Raw genomic sequence first — 17,678 nt, 5'->3', positions numbered from 1 at the left:
TAGAGAGTACAGAACAAAGTTAAAATTTTAATTCCTGAGTGAAAAAAACGAACACAAATAAACTTGTTAACAGAACACCCAATCAGTACATTTCCCAATAATAATGTTTTTAATTACTTACGCAAATATTACATCATGTCGCTTTGCATAGGCTGGTATTGCACTGGCAATGCATGAAAACCCATAAGAGTACACAATGGCATCTTCTGTACCCATGAATTTTGCCAGCCTCCGTTCTAAATCCAAATGAGCATCTATGGAAGGAGAAAAACATTCCCAGTTAAAATTTTCAACAATGAAATCTTGAACTTAACATTTATCTTATCATCTGCATCACAAAAGCTAACCAAACTTTTCATTTGAAACAAAGTCAAAAGTTTTAGAACACACAGAATAATCAACACCAATTTTTTTTTAATATTTTGTTAATTCAAGTTAAAATGTCTTTGAAGTGGCACTCTTGAAGTAATGTTTAGCATCTACATGGGGAGAAAAATAGTCCTGTCATGGTACTCATAGAGGCCAATGAGAAAGGCAAGCCTTGCTGCAAGATTATCACGCGAACAGCTTAGTTCTTGGCTTGGTCTGTAATCTACTCAGATCTGTTTACATCTGCTGCCTTACGATCATATAGTTTTATGTCTAAGGATCGTTCTGATTACATATGATGAGTAACTTTGTTTAGAAGAAAGTTATCCTCATATGTGTAATATTACTTGTTTATAAATCTGTGTTTGTGTTATCTTATGTTGTAGTTAAATTTAGTTATTATTGGAGTGTGAGAATGAATATTTCAGCACTATATGCAAGATTTTGAGCTTGAAAGGTATGTTAAATGGGATACATGTTTGTATTTTCTGTACTGGTTTACATTTATTCATGGAAAATGCTAATAATACCGATGTCTTACCGTTTCATGTAAATCTGAGATTTTGTGACCTAGCCTGCAATGCAGGACCTTGTCATTGCAGCATGAAAGGTACAAAGTACAATTACACCCCTGGAGATGAGACTAGATTTGCTCTTCCCAAAGATGAAAAATTCAAGGATTAGTGGACAAGGAAAATTCTGACCTATTTTAGATGTCTAAAAAACACGACTGTCAGTATCACACATTTTTTAGACAGTGATGCATTGACAAGTGCATCATTAAGGATGAATTCAAAGAATTTCTTCGTAAAATTACAAAACTAAAATCATTCTAAACTTATTTAAAAGAGAGGTGGCTGGTCTCTCTCTAGCTCCCAATACATCACGAAATGTCTCAGCTGAGAACGAATATCACTAGCTGGAACCTTGCAAAGCATCGGGGCCATGAGAACGCCTTCCGTAAGAAAATATTGACGAACGGGCTAAACCAAGATGAGCAACCAAAGAGAAGACACGGTGCCCCTTGGACAGAGGAGCGTAAGCAGGCCCACTCACAAAGAATGAGGGAATTTGGGCTCTAAAGAAGGCCAAGTTCAGTGTCAAATGCAACAAGACTTAACGTGGTCCTTGATGGCCCCAGCGAATTATATATGTATAATAAACAAATCAGTGTACTACAGAACTACCTACCGGTACCTCAATCCGGATAGCCAAGCGTCATATGTAGACAGATACAGGTAAGCTCTAACTAATATCTGATATTACTATTTACTGTTTTAGGGCATAAACACCAATGTTTTATGTAATGCGGAAACTTGTCTAATTCGGGAAAAAATGTTGGGCCCTTGCGATTCCACTTTGAGCAAGTTTTACTGTATATTGTGCCTATCATTACAGTTTTGATAACCTACCGGACACGTACGAGTGCTGCTCTGGAGGTTGCATCAATTCACAATCTTATGAATGAAGAGCAGTCCTCGACAAGTGTGCCCACCACACCAACCTGGTTTCTGTGAACAATGACCAGTGACAGAAGAAACAAAGTGAAAAGTGACTGATGCTGTCCACTTTTTTGTCAAGGCATTGGCAAAAGGAGGTATTATAAATCTGGAGGCAAGCAGCTGTACTTCCATGCATTCAAAACCGATGGGAGAAGAAATTTTGTAACGATTTTGGAATATGCAACAACGTTAGCTTACAAACTGATTAATGTAGAAGACAAAATAGAAATCTGTAAAAATGCTGTGCCTATTCCGGGACAGAAGTACTGTCATCGCCAACGAAATCTTCACTGCTTACTGATCATAGCTGTGCGCCCCAAATCAAGAAAACTCATTTTGTAGCTATACCACTCGACTTTAACCTAAATGTGGTAACTCTAGTGAAAGAGCATCCGAAGATGAGTATCCGACCTTTGCAGAAGAATGGAGCGATGCCTGCCTTGAAATGCAAGAAAGACTTATCACAATGGAAGAAACATATCAACAGAAGGGGTAGAGACTTGGATAAATACAAGACCCTAGATAAACGAATGTTCAATCAAATTGTTGAAGCAAGAACGGGACGCCAATGTTGCAACAGTGGACTGCAAGTGCAGCACTTCAGTATAAAATTGATAGGGACTTCAAATTTACTGGTTCTTCGTCCTGAGTGACAGATTTCAAGAAAAAACATTGAATCCAGCAACATCACGTCACAAAATATGTTTTGTTCAAGCATATATAACGACGTATGAAGATTCGCTAAAAGCAGTACAGCTCTTCCACAAGCAGACGGCACCTCTTGTCAAAACATTTGATCCCAGATTACGTTATCAATACCGACCAGACGGGTTGTGAATATCAATTAAAAATCCAAAGTACTCTGTCCCATGAGGGTGAAAAAGAAACCATTGTTGTGGTCGATAGTATTATTAAAGTGACGCGTGCTTATACGGTGCAATATTCTTTAACAAATTCTGGAAAATTGCTACCAAAAGTTTTTCTATGCCTACAGGAAAATACCAGCGAATTTGGAGCAAGAGTAGCACAAGAAATAAATCGTCTCACAGAAATGTGCAAAAAAAGTGTGTATGTACATGTATGAAATCCGGTAAATTGACAACCGGCATTTACAAATTGGGTGTATGTTCAGCCCTCAGCGTTAACGCTGGTCAGATCCTCAACAGCTCTGCCATCAGCTGTCATACATGGCCTAGGCATCACTGAAGAGGTGTACTAGGGAAATGAGGAGTGAGGTAGTTTTTTGTTGCTTTCCTCACCGAGTCAGAGTTGCTATTACATATCAGTCTGCCAAGCCCACTGAAATGCATACACCAACCGACCCTATGAGCAACATTTTCACACCATTCATAGAAGGGACTGACATTACTAGCATCGCTCATACCTCCGTCATTTTCATATTGTCAAATCCAAGGATAAGACAGAGACAGATGTCTGAAAGTAACAAAATTGCTCTAGCCTATAGCAGAAGACATAGTGCACTATAAACACTAGGTCCAACCAGCAAAGGCATTTACAAGTTGTACCTGTAACATATTCTTAAAACCGTAACATATTCTTAAAACCTATGTCACAGACAAATTTCGCTTACTATTGGATTCATTGGGCAGATAAACTGATGTGGCCATGTATGATTCCATGTTCGTGGAGGACGAAAGCCGGCCAACCTGCACGGTAAAAACTATTCCGCCAAAGTGCACATCCATGTGCCAACCGTGTGATGTTTATTTCTTTCGCCAAGTGAAGAACTATTAGAAAGCTCCAAACCTGTCACACACTCTTCGAAACACAGTGAGGAACTTCTTCATCGAACTTATGCTATAAAGATTCATAGCCTTGTACATAATCAGTTGCCGGCATCCGAATTCCACGCAATATCATGCACACGGTACTCGTTGAAATTACCAGCGGAGAGACGTGTCTTCATGAACATAAGAAGAATATTGGCCAGAAGAAATGTACGTGCAATAAGGAGGCTTTCATCCAATGTCCTTGCTGCAGAGGATTTATCTGCTTTTCGTGCAACCATGATGAATACCATCCAATGCAGTGTGAAGGCAAACCATGATAAGGAGAAAATGAGCGAGTCAATGATAGATCAATAGTAATTGTGAGAACATCTATGTTAGTTTGAGATAGAAAATATGGCTCACTGCAGTCCTCCTAATATTTTTATTCTCATTTTTATCTTCAAGTTCCCTCAAATAATAGTTTATTTTGCACAAAAAATATATCTGCAATGAAATTTGAACTCATGTTGTTGAGGTTTGCAGACAAGCATGATGACGACTTGGCCACCGATCTGACTGACTGCAGTGAAACTCGCTAAGTACTGTACCCTGGTGGGGTGTCAGCTGCATCATTCAATTTGAATTATTTTTTAAGGAATATATTTCATATTCCCTAAGCAAGAATATCTTACATTTGTACATTGTGGGCCTACCGGCCAGTTGATAAGGTGTTGTGACACCCACACAGACTTCTGTCTCCACGAGGATTACGGTCTCAGAAGGAAACACAATGGCCAGCAAAATTAGTATTCCAAGAATTATTGCCAAGTTGGAAAGAGAATGTAATTTCCTACAAAGAACTTATATTTACAAATTACAAAGTATAATGTTCAAAAATTATCATCCTATTATACTCCATCGAGATCTACTATTTTGCCATATGTAATACTGTCTTTCTAATTGTCTTTATATCAGAACAGAAGCAATCCGCAGATTCCCCAACACTGTTCAGTGTCTGCAGTGACTATTAACCACAAACTCCTATGGTGTTCACTTATACACTTGATCTCATGACATGCGACTCTGTCTTTTGTGTTTTGTGCTGGAACATGAAGTGGCATTAGCTGCAGGAGCACCAGACAATCTATTCTACTTGCTATGCATTTTATTGTGAACACTGTGTTAGCACATTTGCGATGCAGCAGTAAAGTTTCCATTTGCAGCTGTTGGAAAAACTCATCATATAATGGAGACTTCATCTTAACTCCAAAGCCCCTGTAACTCACCCACTTCATAAATCTGACTTGCAATCACTCTAGCGAGTCAATGAAATATTGTTGGGATGGTATCCAGATCATGATACCATATTCAAACCCCATACCTGCCAACTTTACAAAACCGAAAATCAGGAGATTTTTATACGAACATCAGGAAAAATCACGAGAAATCAGGAGATACAAATGGTCAAAATTGCTTGTTCTACATGTCTTGGGCAATACATACATTATCCTAGCAAGCTCCATGCATCATGTCGTCAAACCCACGTTTAAATCAACATGTATTTCCAGGGAAACTGAGTGGAATCTAAATCCACAAATATTTTACTCTCATATGTATTCGCATTCAGTGATTCCTAAATATAAAACACTGGAAAATTTACAACAACATGTATGGTATGGTAGGCCTACCTTCCTTCCTTCCCTCTTACTGGTTTACAGAAGCTTCTCCATCAGCAGAATATCGCTGTTGAGGAAAAAGCAGCAGCAGGGGCAGATTTTGCCTGTTTGAGATAACCTCTGGCAAAGATATGTTTAAAGCAGTTGCCCTGTAGCCTTGATTTTTTTTTTTTTTTTTGCTTTATGTCGCACCGACACAGATAGGTCTTATGGCGACGATGGGAAGCAGACGTGGCCTTAATTAAGGTACAGCCCCAGCATTTGCCTGGTGTGAAAATGGGAAACCACGGAAAACCATCTTCAGGGCTGCCGACAGTGGGGCTCGAACCCACGATCTCCCGGATGCAAGCTCACAGCCGCACGCCTCTACGCGCACGGCCAACTCGCCCGGTAACCTTGATTTTACTCTGAACAAACTCTCCAAGTTTTCACCAATAGATGACCTGAACTGGGTTCATGTTTTAGTCACCTGACTATATATCCTCTCACATTCAGCGTTACTGTGAGGGATTGTTCAAATGCCAAGAATAACACAAACTAATCCATCATATGTTTTATTCTCCCACCACCACTTCTTGATTTTCCCACCATCGACCACCGCACATCAATTCTTTCTTCCATTCCCTTCATCTTCTTCTTCATGTCCGGCTCCATGGCTAAATGGTTAGCGTGCTGGCCTTTGGCCACAGGGATCCCGGTATCGATTCCCGGCAGGGTCGGGAATTTTAACCACGACTGGTTAATTTTGCTGGCACGAGGGCTGGGTGTATGTGTCGTCTTCATCATCATTTCATCCTCATCATGACGCACAGGTCGCCTAAGGCCGTCAAATCAAAAAAGGCCTGCACCTGGCGAGCCGAACATGTCCTTGGACACTCCCGGAACTAAAAGCCATACGCCATTTCATTTCATCTTCTTAATCTTGTAGATCATCCATCTAAAATGCACGGAACTGGGACTGTAATTCATCCATGGTTTCATGGTCTTCACCTGCATCTGTGTTCAGTAACACTGGAAACTTAGCCACAAAATACATCACAGAAGAAAATGAAGACTAGGATGCAGATGTAATTCATGCAACTGTTGCATTCTTCGGCATTTCATTCTTCAATAGAAATCTGTGGACAATGCAGTCATATATGGCAGTGAAGTACTTTCAAACTGATTAGAAAAGTCCTCCTCCTCATCATCCTCCAGATGCTCTACGAGTTGGGAAGTGCAACTACCAATGACAAGGTCACAATCATTCTTCTGGTTTCCCCTGCTGTGGTAATAGACTTCCAAAAGAGAGGAGGATCTAACCACTGTATGTACGTTGGGTATTCAGCCCGAAGGCTGGTTTGATCCTCCACAGCTCCAACAACAGCTGTCATAAACAGCCTAGCCATCACTGAAGAGACATACTAGGGAAATTAGGAGTGAGGTAGTTTCCCGTTGCTTTCCTCACCGAGCCAGAAGTTGCTATTACATATCAGTCTGTCAAGCCCACTGAAATGCATGCACCAACTGACCCTATGAGCGATATTTTCACACCATTCATAACAGGGACTGGCTGCATAAGGAATGGTATTAGTAGCATCACTCATACCTCAATCACTTTCATATTGTCAAAGCCAAGGATGAGACTGAGACAGGGCAATGAAAGTAACAAATTTATTCTAGCCCATACCAGAAGACATAGTGCACTGTAAACACTACATCCCGGCAGCAAAGGCATTTAACCACTGAAGGTTGTACAAATTTCAATATCAAATTCTTTAATGTGTCCGGCAGCAGATCTTGCAGTAAATGGATGTGAGGCACTTTTGACTGCAAAATTTCATTAGTTTATCAAATGTAGATATAATATTTGACAAAAATGAACGGAAACTGTTCCGAAAACTGGTTCAAGAAAACAGAATTGTATTTGTTGGCCATAGTGAACAATCAAACACCAAGCCAAAACACTACAATATGATGATAAATTGCATTATAATAGGTAAACAGCTGCTTAACACAAAAACAAACCACCTTCAGGGATTTGGGAAAACAAATACCATTCAGCCTACTATAAAAACTTCAATAAATATTGGCTATGCTTCACTTAAACACGCGCGCGCATCAAACCAAACAGGACAGGACTGGACACCACTAAACACAAATACATATATATAACAGAACACTCAACAATAGAAGCATCCAAACCAGTGATGCCAACCAGTGTTAGCCATAAGTCTGCAAACTCTAAATTGAATTAACCACCATAATCCAGCTGCACTTTATTTGTACAATAATTAATCATTTAAGAAATGAAATTCACATACTTAGTCAGCAGAAGAATAATTCTTAATTTTCCAGCTCCTCCACAGCTGGCAACAAAGGTTGCATGTATTTGCTGATATAGGCCTGTAACAATTTTACACAACTTTTCTGAAAGTTTGTACCAATAACACGTTTTTCATAAAACCCTAATAGCACTAATAAAGAATCGCTGGAACAGTTGAACACCTATGATGATTCCTTAGATTTTTTTACTATCTGGTTTACGTCGCTCTGACCCAAATAGGTCTTACACTGATGATGGGATAAGAAAGGGGTGGGTGTGGGAAGGAAGTAGCCGTAGCCTTAAGCCATTTGTCCGGTGTGGAAACGGGAAACCACAGAAAACCATCTTCAGGACTGTCGCCAGTGGGGTTCAAACCCACAAACTCCCGAATACAAGCTGACAGCTGCGCACCCCTAACCGCATTGTACATATGACGGCTTCCCCATAATCACATATTAAATTCAGAAACACTTCTAATAACAATCAAGAACACTACCACTAAAACTTTAAACAATACAGGAGTACAGCAAAACCTCGTTAATTCGAAGTCGTTGGGACGCAAGAATCGGACTTTGAATTATGTGATTTTGAATTAACCGCCAACACATACTTCAGAAATGCCAACCCTTGTGGCGTCACAATATATTCTAAGACCCGTTACTGCATGCAATTAACCTTGAGTCACAGTTTAAAGCTCTCAAATGTAATGAAAAAAACCCCTATTTCCAAAATGTATCCAACAAGGTGCATTTACAGTATTCAAATAATGCACTTGGATGACTTCACCGGCAAACATAACCTCACGCAATGAAATCAAAAGAAAGAAAACATTATTCAAAGATGAGGAGAAATCTACACTGGCTCCCCTGTGCAAGTGCTTTATTCACTGGATTACTGTACTGCAGGCATTTTAGATGCCTTGTGCTTGCACAGTCTGGCCAGGTTATCCTGCTACGGTATGGAGTAGACCGTACAGCCAGTGACTCAACACCGAGCGTTGGGCGGCGGGAAATAACCTGACACCCTAAAGGAGCCAACGGCTTATGGCGGAGGAGCTCCCTTAGGAGGGTGATGGTCCCTTAGTGGAGGAAATGCCACTAGAATCCATCAGGTAGCGTCTGTACTTCATGTTAGGAGCGGCCGAGTCTACACCAGTGAAGGCAAGGGGAAACTGCCCTGGTATAAATTCCCAGGAAATCACTATGGCGAGAAATCAGAAAGAAACGGCCCCTAGTCCTGGCCAGCCCTTAAATGGGCGTGGGTTGCTAAGAATTTACTGAATTCCGCAATAAGAATGGGGACTTGGAACGTCAGAAGTCTCTATGCAGCTGGCAAGCTTGACAATCTTATCAAGGAAATGGTTAGATTAAGAACACCATTAATGGGAATTAGTGAAGTTCGCTGACCTGGTGCAGGTAAATGTCATTGTGATGATGGTACATTCTATTACTCTGGTAGCAAAGATAATGATAAAGATCATAGAAATGGAGTCGGAATCTTTATAAATTCTGAACTTACGAAGTATGTCAGCAACTTCGTACCAGTCTCTGATCGAATCATGTTATTACAGCTTTCATGCTCACTTTTTAACGAAAACATCTTTCAGATATGTGCACCAACAGCGGACAAAAAGTATGATGATGAAGTAGAAACATTCTATGAACTTGGAACTGTTCTCAAAGACCTGAAGAACGATGAAATAACTGTCATAATGGCCGATTTCAACGCAAGAATTGGTCAAGGGCGTCATTCCGACTTGGCTGGCGAATTTGGGCTTGGTAAATGCAATGACCGGGGAGAAAAGCTGTACGAATTTTGTGTAGAACATCAAATGGTTCTCACCAACACATGGTTCAAACTTCCAAAACATCATTTATACACATGGAAAGCTCCTAAAGATGATCCTCAGAATCCTGACTCAACCAGGAACCAAATTGATTACATTCTGATAAATAACCTTTTCAGAAATTCCTTCAAAAGAGTCGCAGCATATCCAGGTGCAGATATTTCCTCGGATCATAATCCATTGATAGCTAATGTAAGAGTTTGTCCGAAAATCATGAAGAATAAGCCTAGAAGAAAGGTACTAAATACCCCTAATCTACAAAATTGTGAAACTCGGCAGAAAATTGCTCAGGATTTGAACAGGCATTTAAAAGAAATCCATACCAATAACTGTGAAACAGCAAATGATTTGTGGAATCAGTTTAAAAGTCGGGTAGAGGTACTTCTTCAAAACAAAGATCAAAAGATACATCCAATGAAGAAAAAGAAATGGATGACAGATGATATTCTTGAACTAATGGAACAACGAAGATTAGTAAAAAATGATGCAGAGGAATACAAAAAATTACAACGCCACATAAGGAAAGAAATATGTGCTGTGAAAGAGAACTGGATGAAAGAACAATGTGTGGAAATGGAAATCTTTCACTCTAAACATGATCTGTTCAATATACATAAAAAATTGAAGGAAATTGCTGGCATGTACAGAAAACGTAACCTTTCTGTACTGGTTGATGCCACAAACAGGCCTATTATTAATGAAGAAGAAGTTTTAAATACTTGGGAAAATTATCTAATAGAACTTTTCTGTGATCAGAGAGGTGAGGAAACTAACCAACGAGCTTATTGTGAAGGCCCTGACATTCTTAAATCAGAAGTGCTATATGCTGTGAAAGTTTCAAAAAGCAAGAAATCACCAGGTCCAGATAACATCCCTGTAGAACTTCTTAAAATGATTGATGAAGACAATATCCAATTCTTGGTAAAGTTGTTCAATACTATATATAATACTGGAGACATCCCATCTGACTGGCTGTTATTTACATTCATCACGTTGCCAAAGAAGCAAAAGGCATGTAAGTGTAATGATTATAGACTAATAAGCCTCATGAGCCACACACTTAAAGTATTCCTTCGTGTAATACATAACAGAATCAAGACTAAGTGTGAACAAGACCTCGACGAAACACAATTTGGGTTCAGAAATTCTTTTGGTACAAGGGAAGCATTGTTTGCGCTAAATATCCTAATTCAGAACAGCCTAGATCAACAGCAAGAAGTGTTTGCTTGTTTCATTGATTTTGAAAAGGCATTTGACAGAGTACAACATCCAAAACTTGTAGAACTCCTAAAGGATATAGTAGTTGACAGCAAAGATATCCGCATTATTGAAAATCTTTACTGGAGACAAAAGGCCGTTCTCCAAATCAGAAATCGAACTACAAACGAGATAGCCATTCAAAGAGGAGTTAGACAAGGTTGTGTTCTGTCTCCATTGTTATTCAACCTTTACTCGGATAAAATTTTCAAAACAGCTTTAGAAAATCAACAATATGGAATAAAAGTAAATGGTGGCATAATTAACAACATAAGATATGCGGATGATACAGTCATCTTGTGTGACAATTTTGAAGGTCTTCAATTCTTGCGCAATAATATTAGTGCAGTAAGTGAGGACATGGGACTAAAAATAAATGTAAACAAGACCAAGTTCATGATCTTCAGCAGACATGCCAATGCTGAGGCAAGCTTACAACTAAACAACCGACACATTGAGAGAGTAACCACTTTTAAATATCTGGGTGCCATTGACACTGAACAACTTGATCCTGAGAAAGAAGTGAAACAGAGGATAGCAATAGCACAAAAAATATTTACAAAAATGAAATCTTTCTTTTGCAATGACTACTTAAATTTAAAACTTAGACAGAGGATGGTCAAGTGCTATATATGGTCAGCCTTGCTATATGGTGTGGAAACATGGACTCTCAAGAACATATCAGTGAAACGCTTGAAAGTCTTTGAAATGTGGATACACCGTAGGATGCTCCGGATTTCGTGGGTTGCACAACTAACAAACCAAGAAGTACTCAGAAGGGCAAGAGCAAGTCGGGAACTCATTCAAACAATAAAACTCCGGAAGATCTCTTACCTTGGCCACATCCTTAGAAATAACCGCTACCTCATCTTACAGCGGATTGTACAAGGCAAAATACAGAGCTGTTGGGAGGAGGCGAACATCATGGCTTGGAAACATGAAAGAATGGACTGCAATTCACAGTGTTGAAAGACTCAAGAGATCGTACTGCATTCGCCACAGTGATCGCCAACGTCAGGGGGACCTGATACGGTACTGTGAAGAAGAAGAAGAAGAAGAAGAAGAAGAAGAAGAAGAAGTGCTTGCACGGAAAGTACCAGATGCCCTTAAAACATCGCAGCTTATCGATCTTTCCTATGACAAGGGGAGAAAGTCTCTCACTTCCGTCCACATTACAACAACAGTACAGTGACTATACTTGTACGATTTCCTGCCATGGCACTTCTACGACCCATTAATGCATGCAATCACCTTTACTCTCAGTTTAAATTTTTGAAATGGCATGGAAAACACTATTTCAGAAATATTTCCAACAAGGTGCATTTACATTATTCAAATAATGCAGTTGTATAAAACAATGGCAAACATAACCTCACACAACGAAAGGAAGAAAAACATGATTCAAGGACGAGGAAAAATTATGCTGGCTCCCCTGTGCAAATGGCTTATCTTTTGGATTACTGTACTGTTTGCATTTTTAGATGCCTTGTACTGGCATGGAAAGTGCCCGACGCCCTCAAAACATCGTGGTTTTTCAAACTTTCCTACGATGGGGGAAGGAAGTCTCTCGCTTCCGTGTGCAGCAGTGTGCACTGCATAGCAACACAGTACATTTCCCGGCTAGCAATTCTCTCCTTTAAAACTTTAAGTCCGTTTGGCCTCAGCATTTAAAAAAATAAAACAAACAATGCAGTTTCATTGGCATTGACAATATTGTTTGGTGCGTACGAATTGATTATAGGCTATAAGGCACGCTTTTTCGCCAACTGTCGGCATCGCCACTTTTCGTGGATTCTACCTCTCCGCACACTGCCTGCAATGTGATATTGTGGCGTTCTTAAAACGCCGAATACAAAATAATTACGATTCCGCTCGAACCTAGCAGATATGAAGCACACTGTAGACACACCGAAGTAGGTGGAAGTGCGCAAAGTTACTCCTGCTCGTTCCGGAAGACGTGTTCTTTCATGACATGGAGAAATTTTGAATTTAAATTACTCTGTCAAATACCTTTTTTTTTTTTTTTTTAATGTAAAAGGCAGTTTCGAATTAAAAGTCTGAATTTCGGTAACGGGACCGACTTTGTTCTTCGAATTACAAATTATCCGTATTTCGAATTAAACAATTTAAATAACATGCAAAACTGTACCTCATGGTTCCGGGAAAGAGAGCTGCTTCAAACTAGGCGAGATTTTGAATTAACCAATTTTGAATTATCGAGGTTCTACTGTACTATGGTACATTATTATAATACCGATTGTCTCAAAATTCGACTGGTGTTATACGAGGCTACCAGGCTAAAAATTACACAACTCTATTCCCTCACAGGAAGTATGTGAGTGAGACGATCAGTCTGTGATAAGCCTTGCAAAAATAGTGTGAACTCATGCTCCACAAGCGTGAAACAGTCATGCACTTATTTACTTTTTTATTTTATTTTTGCTAGTGGCTTTACGTCGCACCGACACAGATAGGTCTTATAGCGATGATGGGATAGGAAAGGCCTAGGAGTTGGAAGGAAGCGGCTGTGGCCTTAGTTAAGGTATAGCCCCAGCATTTGTCTGGTGTGAAAATGGGAAACCACGGTAAACCAATTTCAGGGTTGTCAACAGTGGGATTCAAACCCACTATCTCCCGGATGCAAGCTCACAGCCGTGCGCACCTAACTGCACGGCCAACTCGCCCGATAAAAGTCACGCACTTGGATGCCATTACTTAGCAAATGGACTGATTAATACACTGCATCATGCGTCCGCGCGATTATGCGAAGCACAATGCTATTTATCAAGTAATAAATTAAAATTTGCCAGAACTGATTCCAAATGGCTCCCATAATCTACAGAAAAGTCACTAGTCGCTATCTTTGAAATTCTGTCACTAAATTACTTTTTTAAACTCTAAACCTAGCAACTAGTCTCTAGAATTGACTAGACTGAAGTGTCACTAGGTTTACAAAAGGAGTATTTTATTGCACCACCTATTCAATACAATTAATTCCACAGTTATGTGGTTAAATGAACATAGAAATTTCCAGACTTAAAGGGACATGTGTCACCCCTCTTTTATTGAGCATCATCAGCCTTATTTAATCTTAAAACAATCTTTGGTCTGAAGGCATTATCACTTATAAAAACTGAACTAACAAAATTCTTAATAGTACTGACACAGTGGATTGAAAATTACATTATAAAGATATTAAGACAAAACATATTTAACACATTCTAAAATCACTTTATACAATTTAACATGTTCGTCTAAAAAGAAAAGTATTTTGTATCATATTAATTCTAAAAATAACACGTTTGTCACTGAAACGGATCCTTTTCGTAAAAAGCTTAAACAATAAGCATCGCTTGGGGAACAGATATCAAACCCAAGGTTTCACTAGAAAAGTTGGCAGGTATGCAACCCTGACCTAATCTAAGAAATAAACTATCTAGAGTTTCCAGGGTTCGAACAGAAACAAAATCCCTACAATTTCTCTTAAGAAACTTACAAACCTAAGAGATTTCCTTATTATAAAATCCATTGTCCTGGAAGGAAAGGCCATTTGCATTGCTTACTTTGAAACCGAAATCATTGAACATATCTACACGGTTTAAATATACGCCATTGAAAGTATGTATAATTATGCTCAACAGGAGATTTCTTACGAGTGAAGCTGATTACATTGTACTTCAAAACACTGATCTGCATCACCACTCACTCATACAAATGGCATCCGATTTGAAAAGTTCGCAGTCGTTTTCAGGCTCTATTACCTTAAAAAAATTGAAATCATCTGCAGATAAGAGACACTCGACTGAAAGACAGAAGGCAAATCATTAATGACCAAAATGAATAGAAGGGGCCCGTTAATTGAACCTTGTGGAATACCTGATGTTGGGTGGTACAGAAAAGATAGAAATCCTTCAGATTTTACAAGACAAGGCCTACTGGATAGATAAGCTTTCAGCCGTTCTAGGATCTTTACATGCACCCCATATGCAGATAATTTAACTTTCAGGGCACTGTGTTGTACTATGTCAAAAGCTTTCGGGAGTTCAGCATATATGGAGTCTATTTGTGAGCCATTTTCCAAAGATTGGGAGATGTAATTAAAATATAAGCCAAGGTTTGACACCGTAGAACGCTCATATACAAAACCATGCTGTTCATTCAAAAGGTATTGGTTCAAACAGGTGTATAGCCTCATATACATTATTCCTGTCAGCCACTTTTGACAACAGTGACTGCAAAACAACAGGCCTGTAATTATCAAATTTATGATTATCCCCATTTTGATGATGATGATGATGCTTGTTGTTTAAAGGGGCCTAACATCTAGGTCATCGGCCTCTAATGCCAAGAAATAGACAAAATGTAAGGACAATTAAAAATCCATAATCCTCCACTGACCAGAATTCAAAATGTGAGGACGAAGAAAGAATGGATGGATGTGAAATTAAAACAATCAGTGGATCATACCTGCAGCGCCCCACATTCTCAGAAACTAGCATTAAACAACAGTATTACTGACCAAGGGACTGCTTCTAAAGCACAATACTGAATCAAAGATGCTTGAAGTCTAAACACGACCAAAATCCAGGTCATCGGTCCCTAATAATGGTACTTATCGCTAGGAAAGTAGAACCCTGGTATTTGTCATGTTGCGGTACTAATCAAAAGTACCGTAGACTCGCAGTATTCCACACATTATGGTAAACCTATGGTGGTCTTCACATAAGTAGACTAACCACAGGGACTCGCACTACCCTGTGGTGTTCCTCATATAGTGGGTACTAATCATAGGCAAGACAGAACAATGGTGTCACTCATATAGTGGTACGAATCACAGGTACTGTAAAATGCATCCTGAGCACACACTGTCGCTACTAATCACAAACCTATTGTGTACCTAACATAGTGGTACTACGCGCAAGTAAAGGCGACCCATGGTGTTCCCTGCGTGGTGGTACTAAATACAAGTAATATCATGGTTCTAATTTGATCATCCATTGGTCGCCCCTTTTAGTTGCCTCTTTAGTGTATTCTTCATCTGTGTCCCCCAATCACAGGGGGTTGCGTGTGTGATCCGTGAGGGGTATTTTATTTCCCTCAAGTCCGTCGGCAAGCCGGTTAGGACCCCCCATCCGCCAACTGGGACGCGCCACGTGGGAGTATCACCTCTCCCCCTGCTACGCCGGTACCCCACTCGGAGGGGTAACATCCACCATGAAAAGACTTGTTCAGTAAGCTGGTTAGTGGGATAGCTAACTCTGGAGCACACGCTTTTAACATAACACCACAGATATTATCCAGTCCATTTGACTGCTTGATGTAAACTGCCAAAAGAATTTCCATAACCTCACTGGCAACTACTTTTTTTTTTTTTTTTTTTTTTTTTTTGCTAATGGCTTTACATCGCACCAACACAGATAGGTCTTATGGTGACGATGGGATAGGAAAGGCCTAGGAGTTGGTAGGGGTGCCTTAATTAAGGTAGAGCACTAGCATTTGCCTGGACTGAAAATGGGAAACCACGGAAAACCCTCTCCAGGGCTGCCGACAGTGGGATTCAAACCCATCTCCCAGATGCAAGCTCACACCCGCGCGCTCCTAACCGCATGGCCAACTCGCCCGGTGCTGGCAAACTCGCACGGTTACCAACATAAAGTCGCAGAAAAATTAGAACGGTGAATTTTAGGTCATGAAAGGGGCATGGTATTTACTGAAAGCGTCTGCAAAAATTTCCAGGACATCTTGAATATTAGTTACTTCTTGGTCGTCATTAAACATCCTAGACATAAGACGATTTTACTTTCTTTTATTGTTTATATAGTTCCAGAACTGCTTTGGTTTGGTATGTCTTCCTCGAGTGATTTAACATATTCCCTGTACTTGAATGTCTGCAGCGCTTTGTATTCTTTACGCAAAGTGGAGAAACATATAAAGGGCACATAGGAAAAATGAACATTGTCCAAAAATTTTAAAAAATTAGTTATTAGTACCATTCGTTAGCTAAGTAGTGAAGCTATCAACACGAGAAATATCAGAGAGAAATAATGAACGATGTCCAAGATATGCAGTAAAATAGAAATGGTACACAGAGAAAGAACGAACAATGTTTGCGTGGAACTACATTAAAACGAACACAGTCCACCAACAGCTCAAATGCGCATGTGCATGTCGCCACCATTGCAGTTTCAGGTGATTGATGGCTGTGTCAGGTGATTTGTTCTGTCTCTGTACGGTGTAGGTTCGTTACACTAATACTGTATGTAGTACGATGGATGCTGTGACGGACACTCATGTCTACAATTCAAGTGATGAAGACACTCAAGTAGCGAGCATGGGGAATTCTCCAAAGAAGAAACGTAAATTCAGTAGTGTGAAAAGTGTTATGAAGAGGTTACGTGATACTACGTATGAATCTGGTGAAGACTGTGACTGCAAACGATTACAATGTTTTAAGCGGGTCACTGCAAGTGAACGGAATAAGCTAATACATGATTTTAATAAGTTAGGTGATAGAAATTCCCATAACTCGTACTTGGCAGGATTAATTACCGTAATTCCTGTTAATCGAATGTGACCACGGCAGCCAGCATTACAAAATTAATGTTTGTTTTAAAGCAATCTTATCCTTTTTTGGTGTAACTGCCCGCCGTTTACACACAATTAAATCGTCCCTGGCTACAACAGGACACTCCACAATTGACAAAAGGAGTAAACATGAGAAAAGAGGCAAAAGTAAACTTCCTGAGGAAACATATGAAGCAATGACTACATTTCTCAGTTCTCTTAAGGGGCGCAAAGCCCATTATAGTTTACAAGATACAGGAAAAGTTTACCTACTTGAAGAACTGAATGTGGAAAAGCTACTTTTCATGTTTCTGAAACGCTCTCCACGTGCTCAAATTTCTTATGAGACATTCAGAGCAACATTTGTCACAAAATTTAACATCTCTTTTGGGTATCCCCGAACTGACATGTGCAGCACATGCGATGAAC

At 39.7% G+C, this 17,678-nt stretch overlaps 1 protein-coding gene across 1 annotated transcript in view; it reads right to left on the bottom strand.

Annotated features, from left to right (window-relative positions):
* Spt-I (serine palmitoyltransferase subunit I) overlaps window positions 1–17,678 on the bottom strand; it is a 398,639-nt gene that overhangs the window by 230,285 nt on the left and 150,676 nt on the right. The window contains exon 5 of the mRNA XM_067141884.2: window positions 122–254. Coding sequence (XP_066997985.2) covers window positions 122–254 — 133 coding nt within the window. The remainder of the gene's footprint in view (window positions 1–121; window positions 255–17,678) is intronic.

This window comes from Anabrus simplex, chromosome 2, assembly GCF_040414725.1.
Source record: "Anabrus simplex isolate iqAnaSimp1 chromosome 2, ASM4041472v1, whole genome shotgun sequence".
Lineage (NCBI taxonomy): Eukaryota > Metazoa > Arthropoda > Insecta > Orthoptera > Tettigoniidae > Anabrus > Anabrus simplex.
This window is presented reverse-complemented; position numbering and strand designations above follow the sequence as displayed.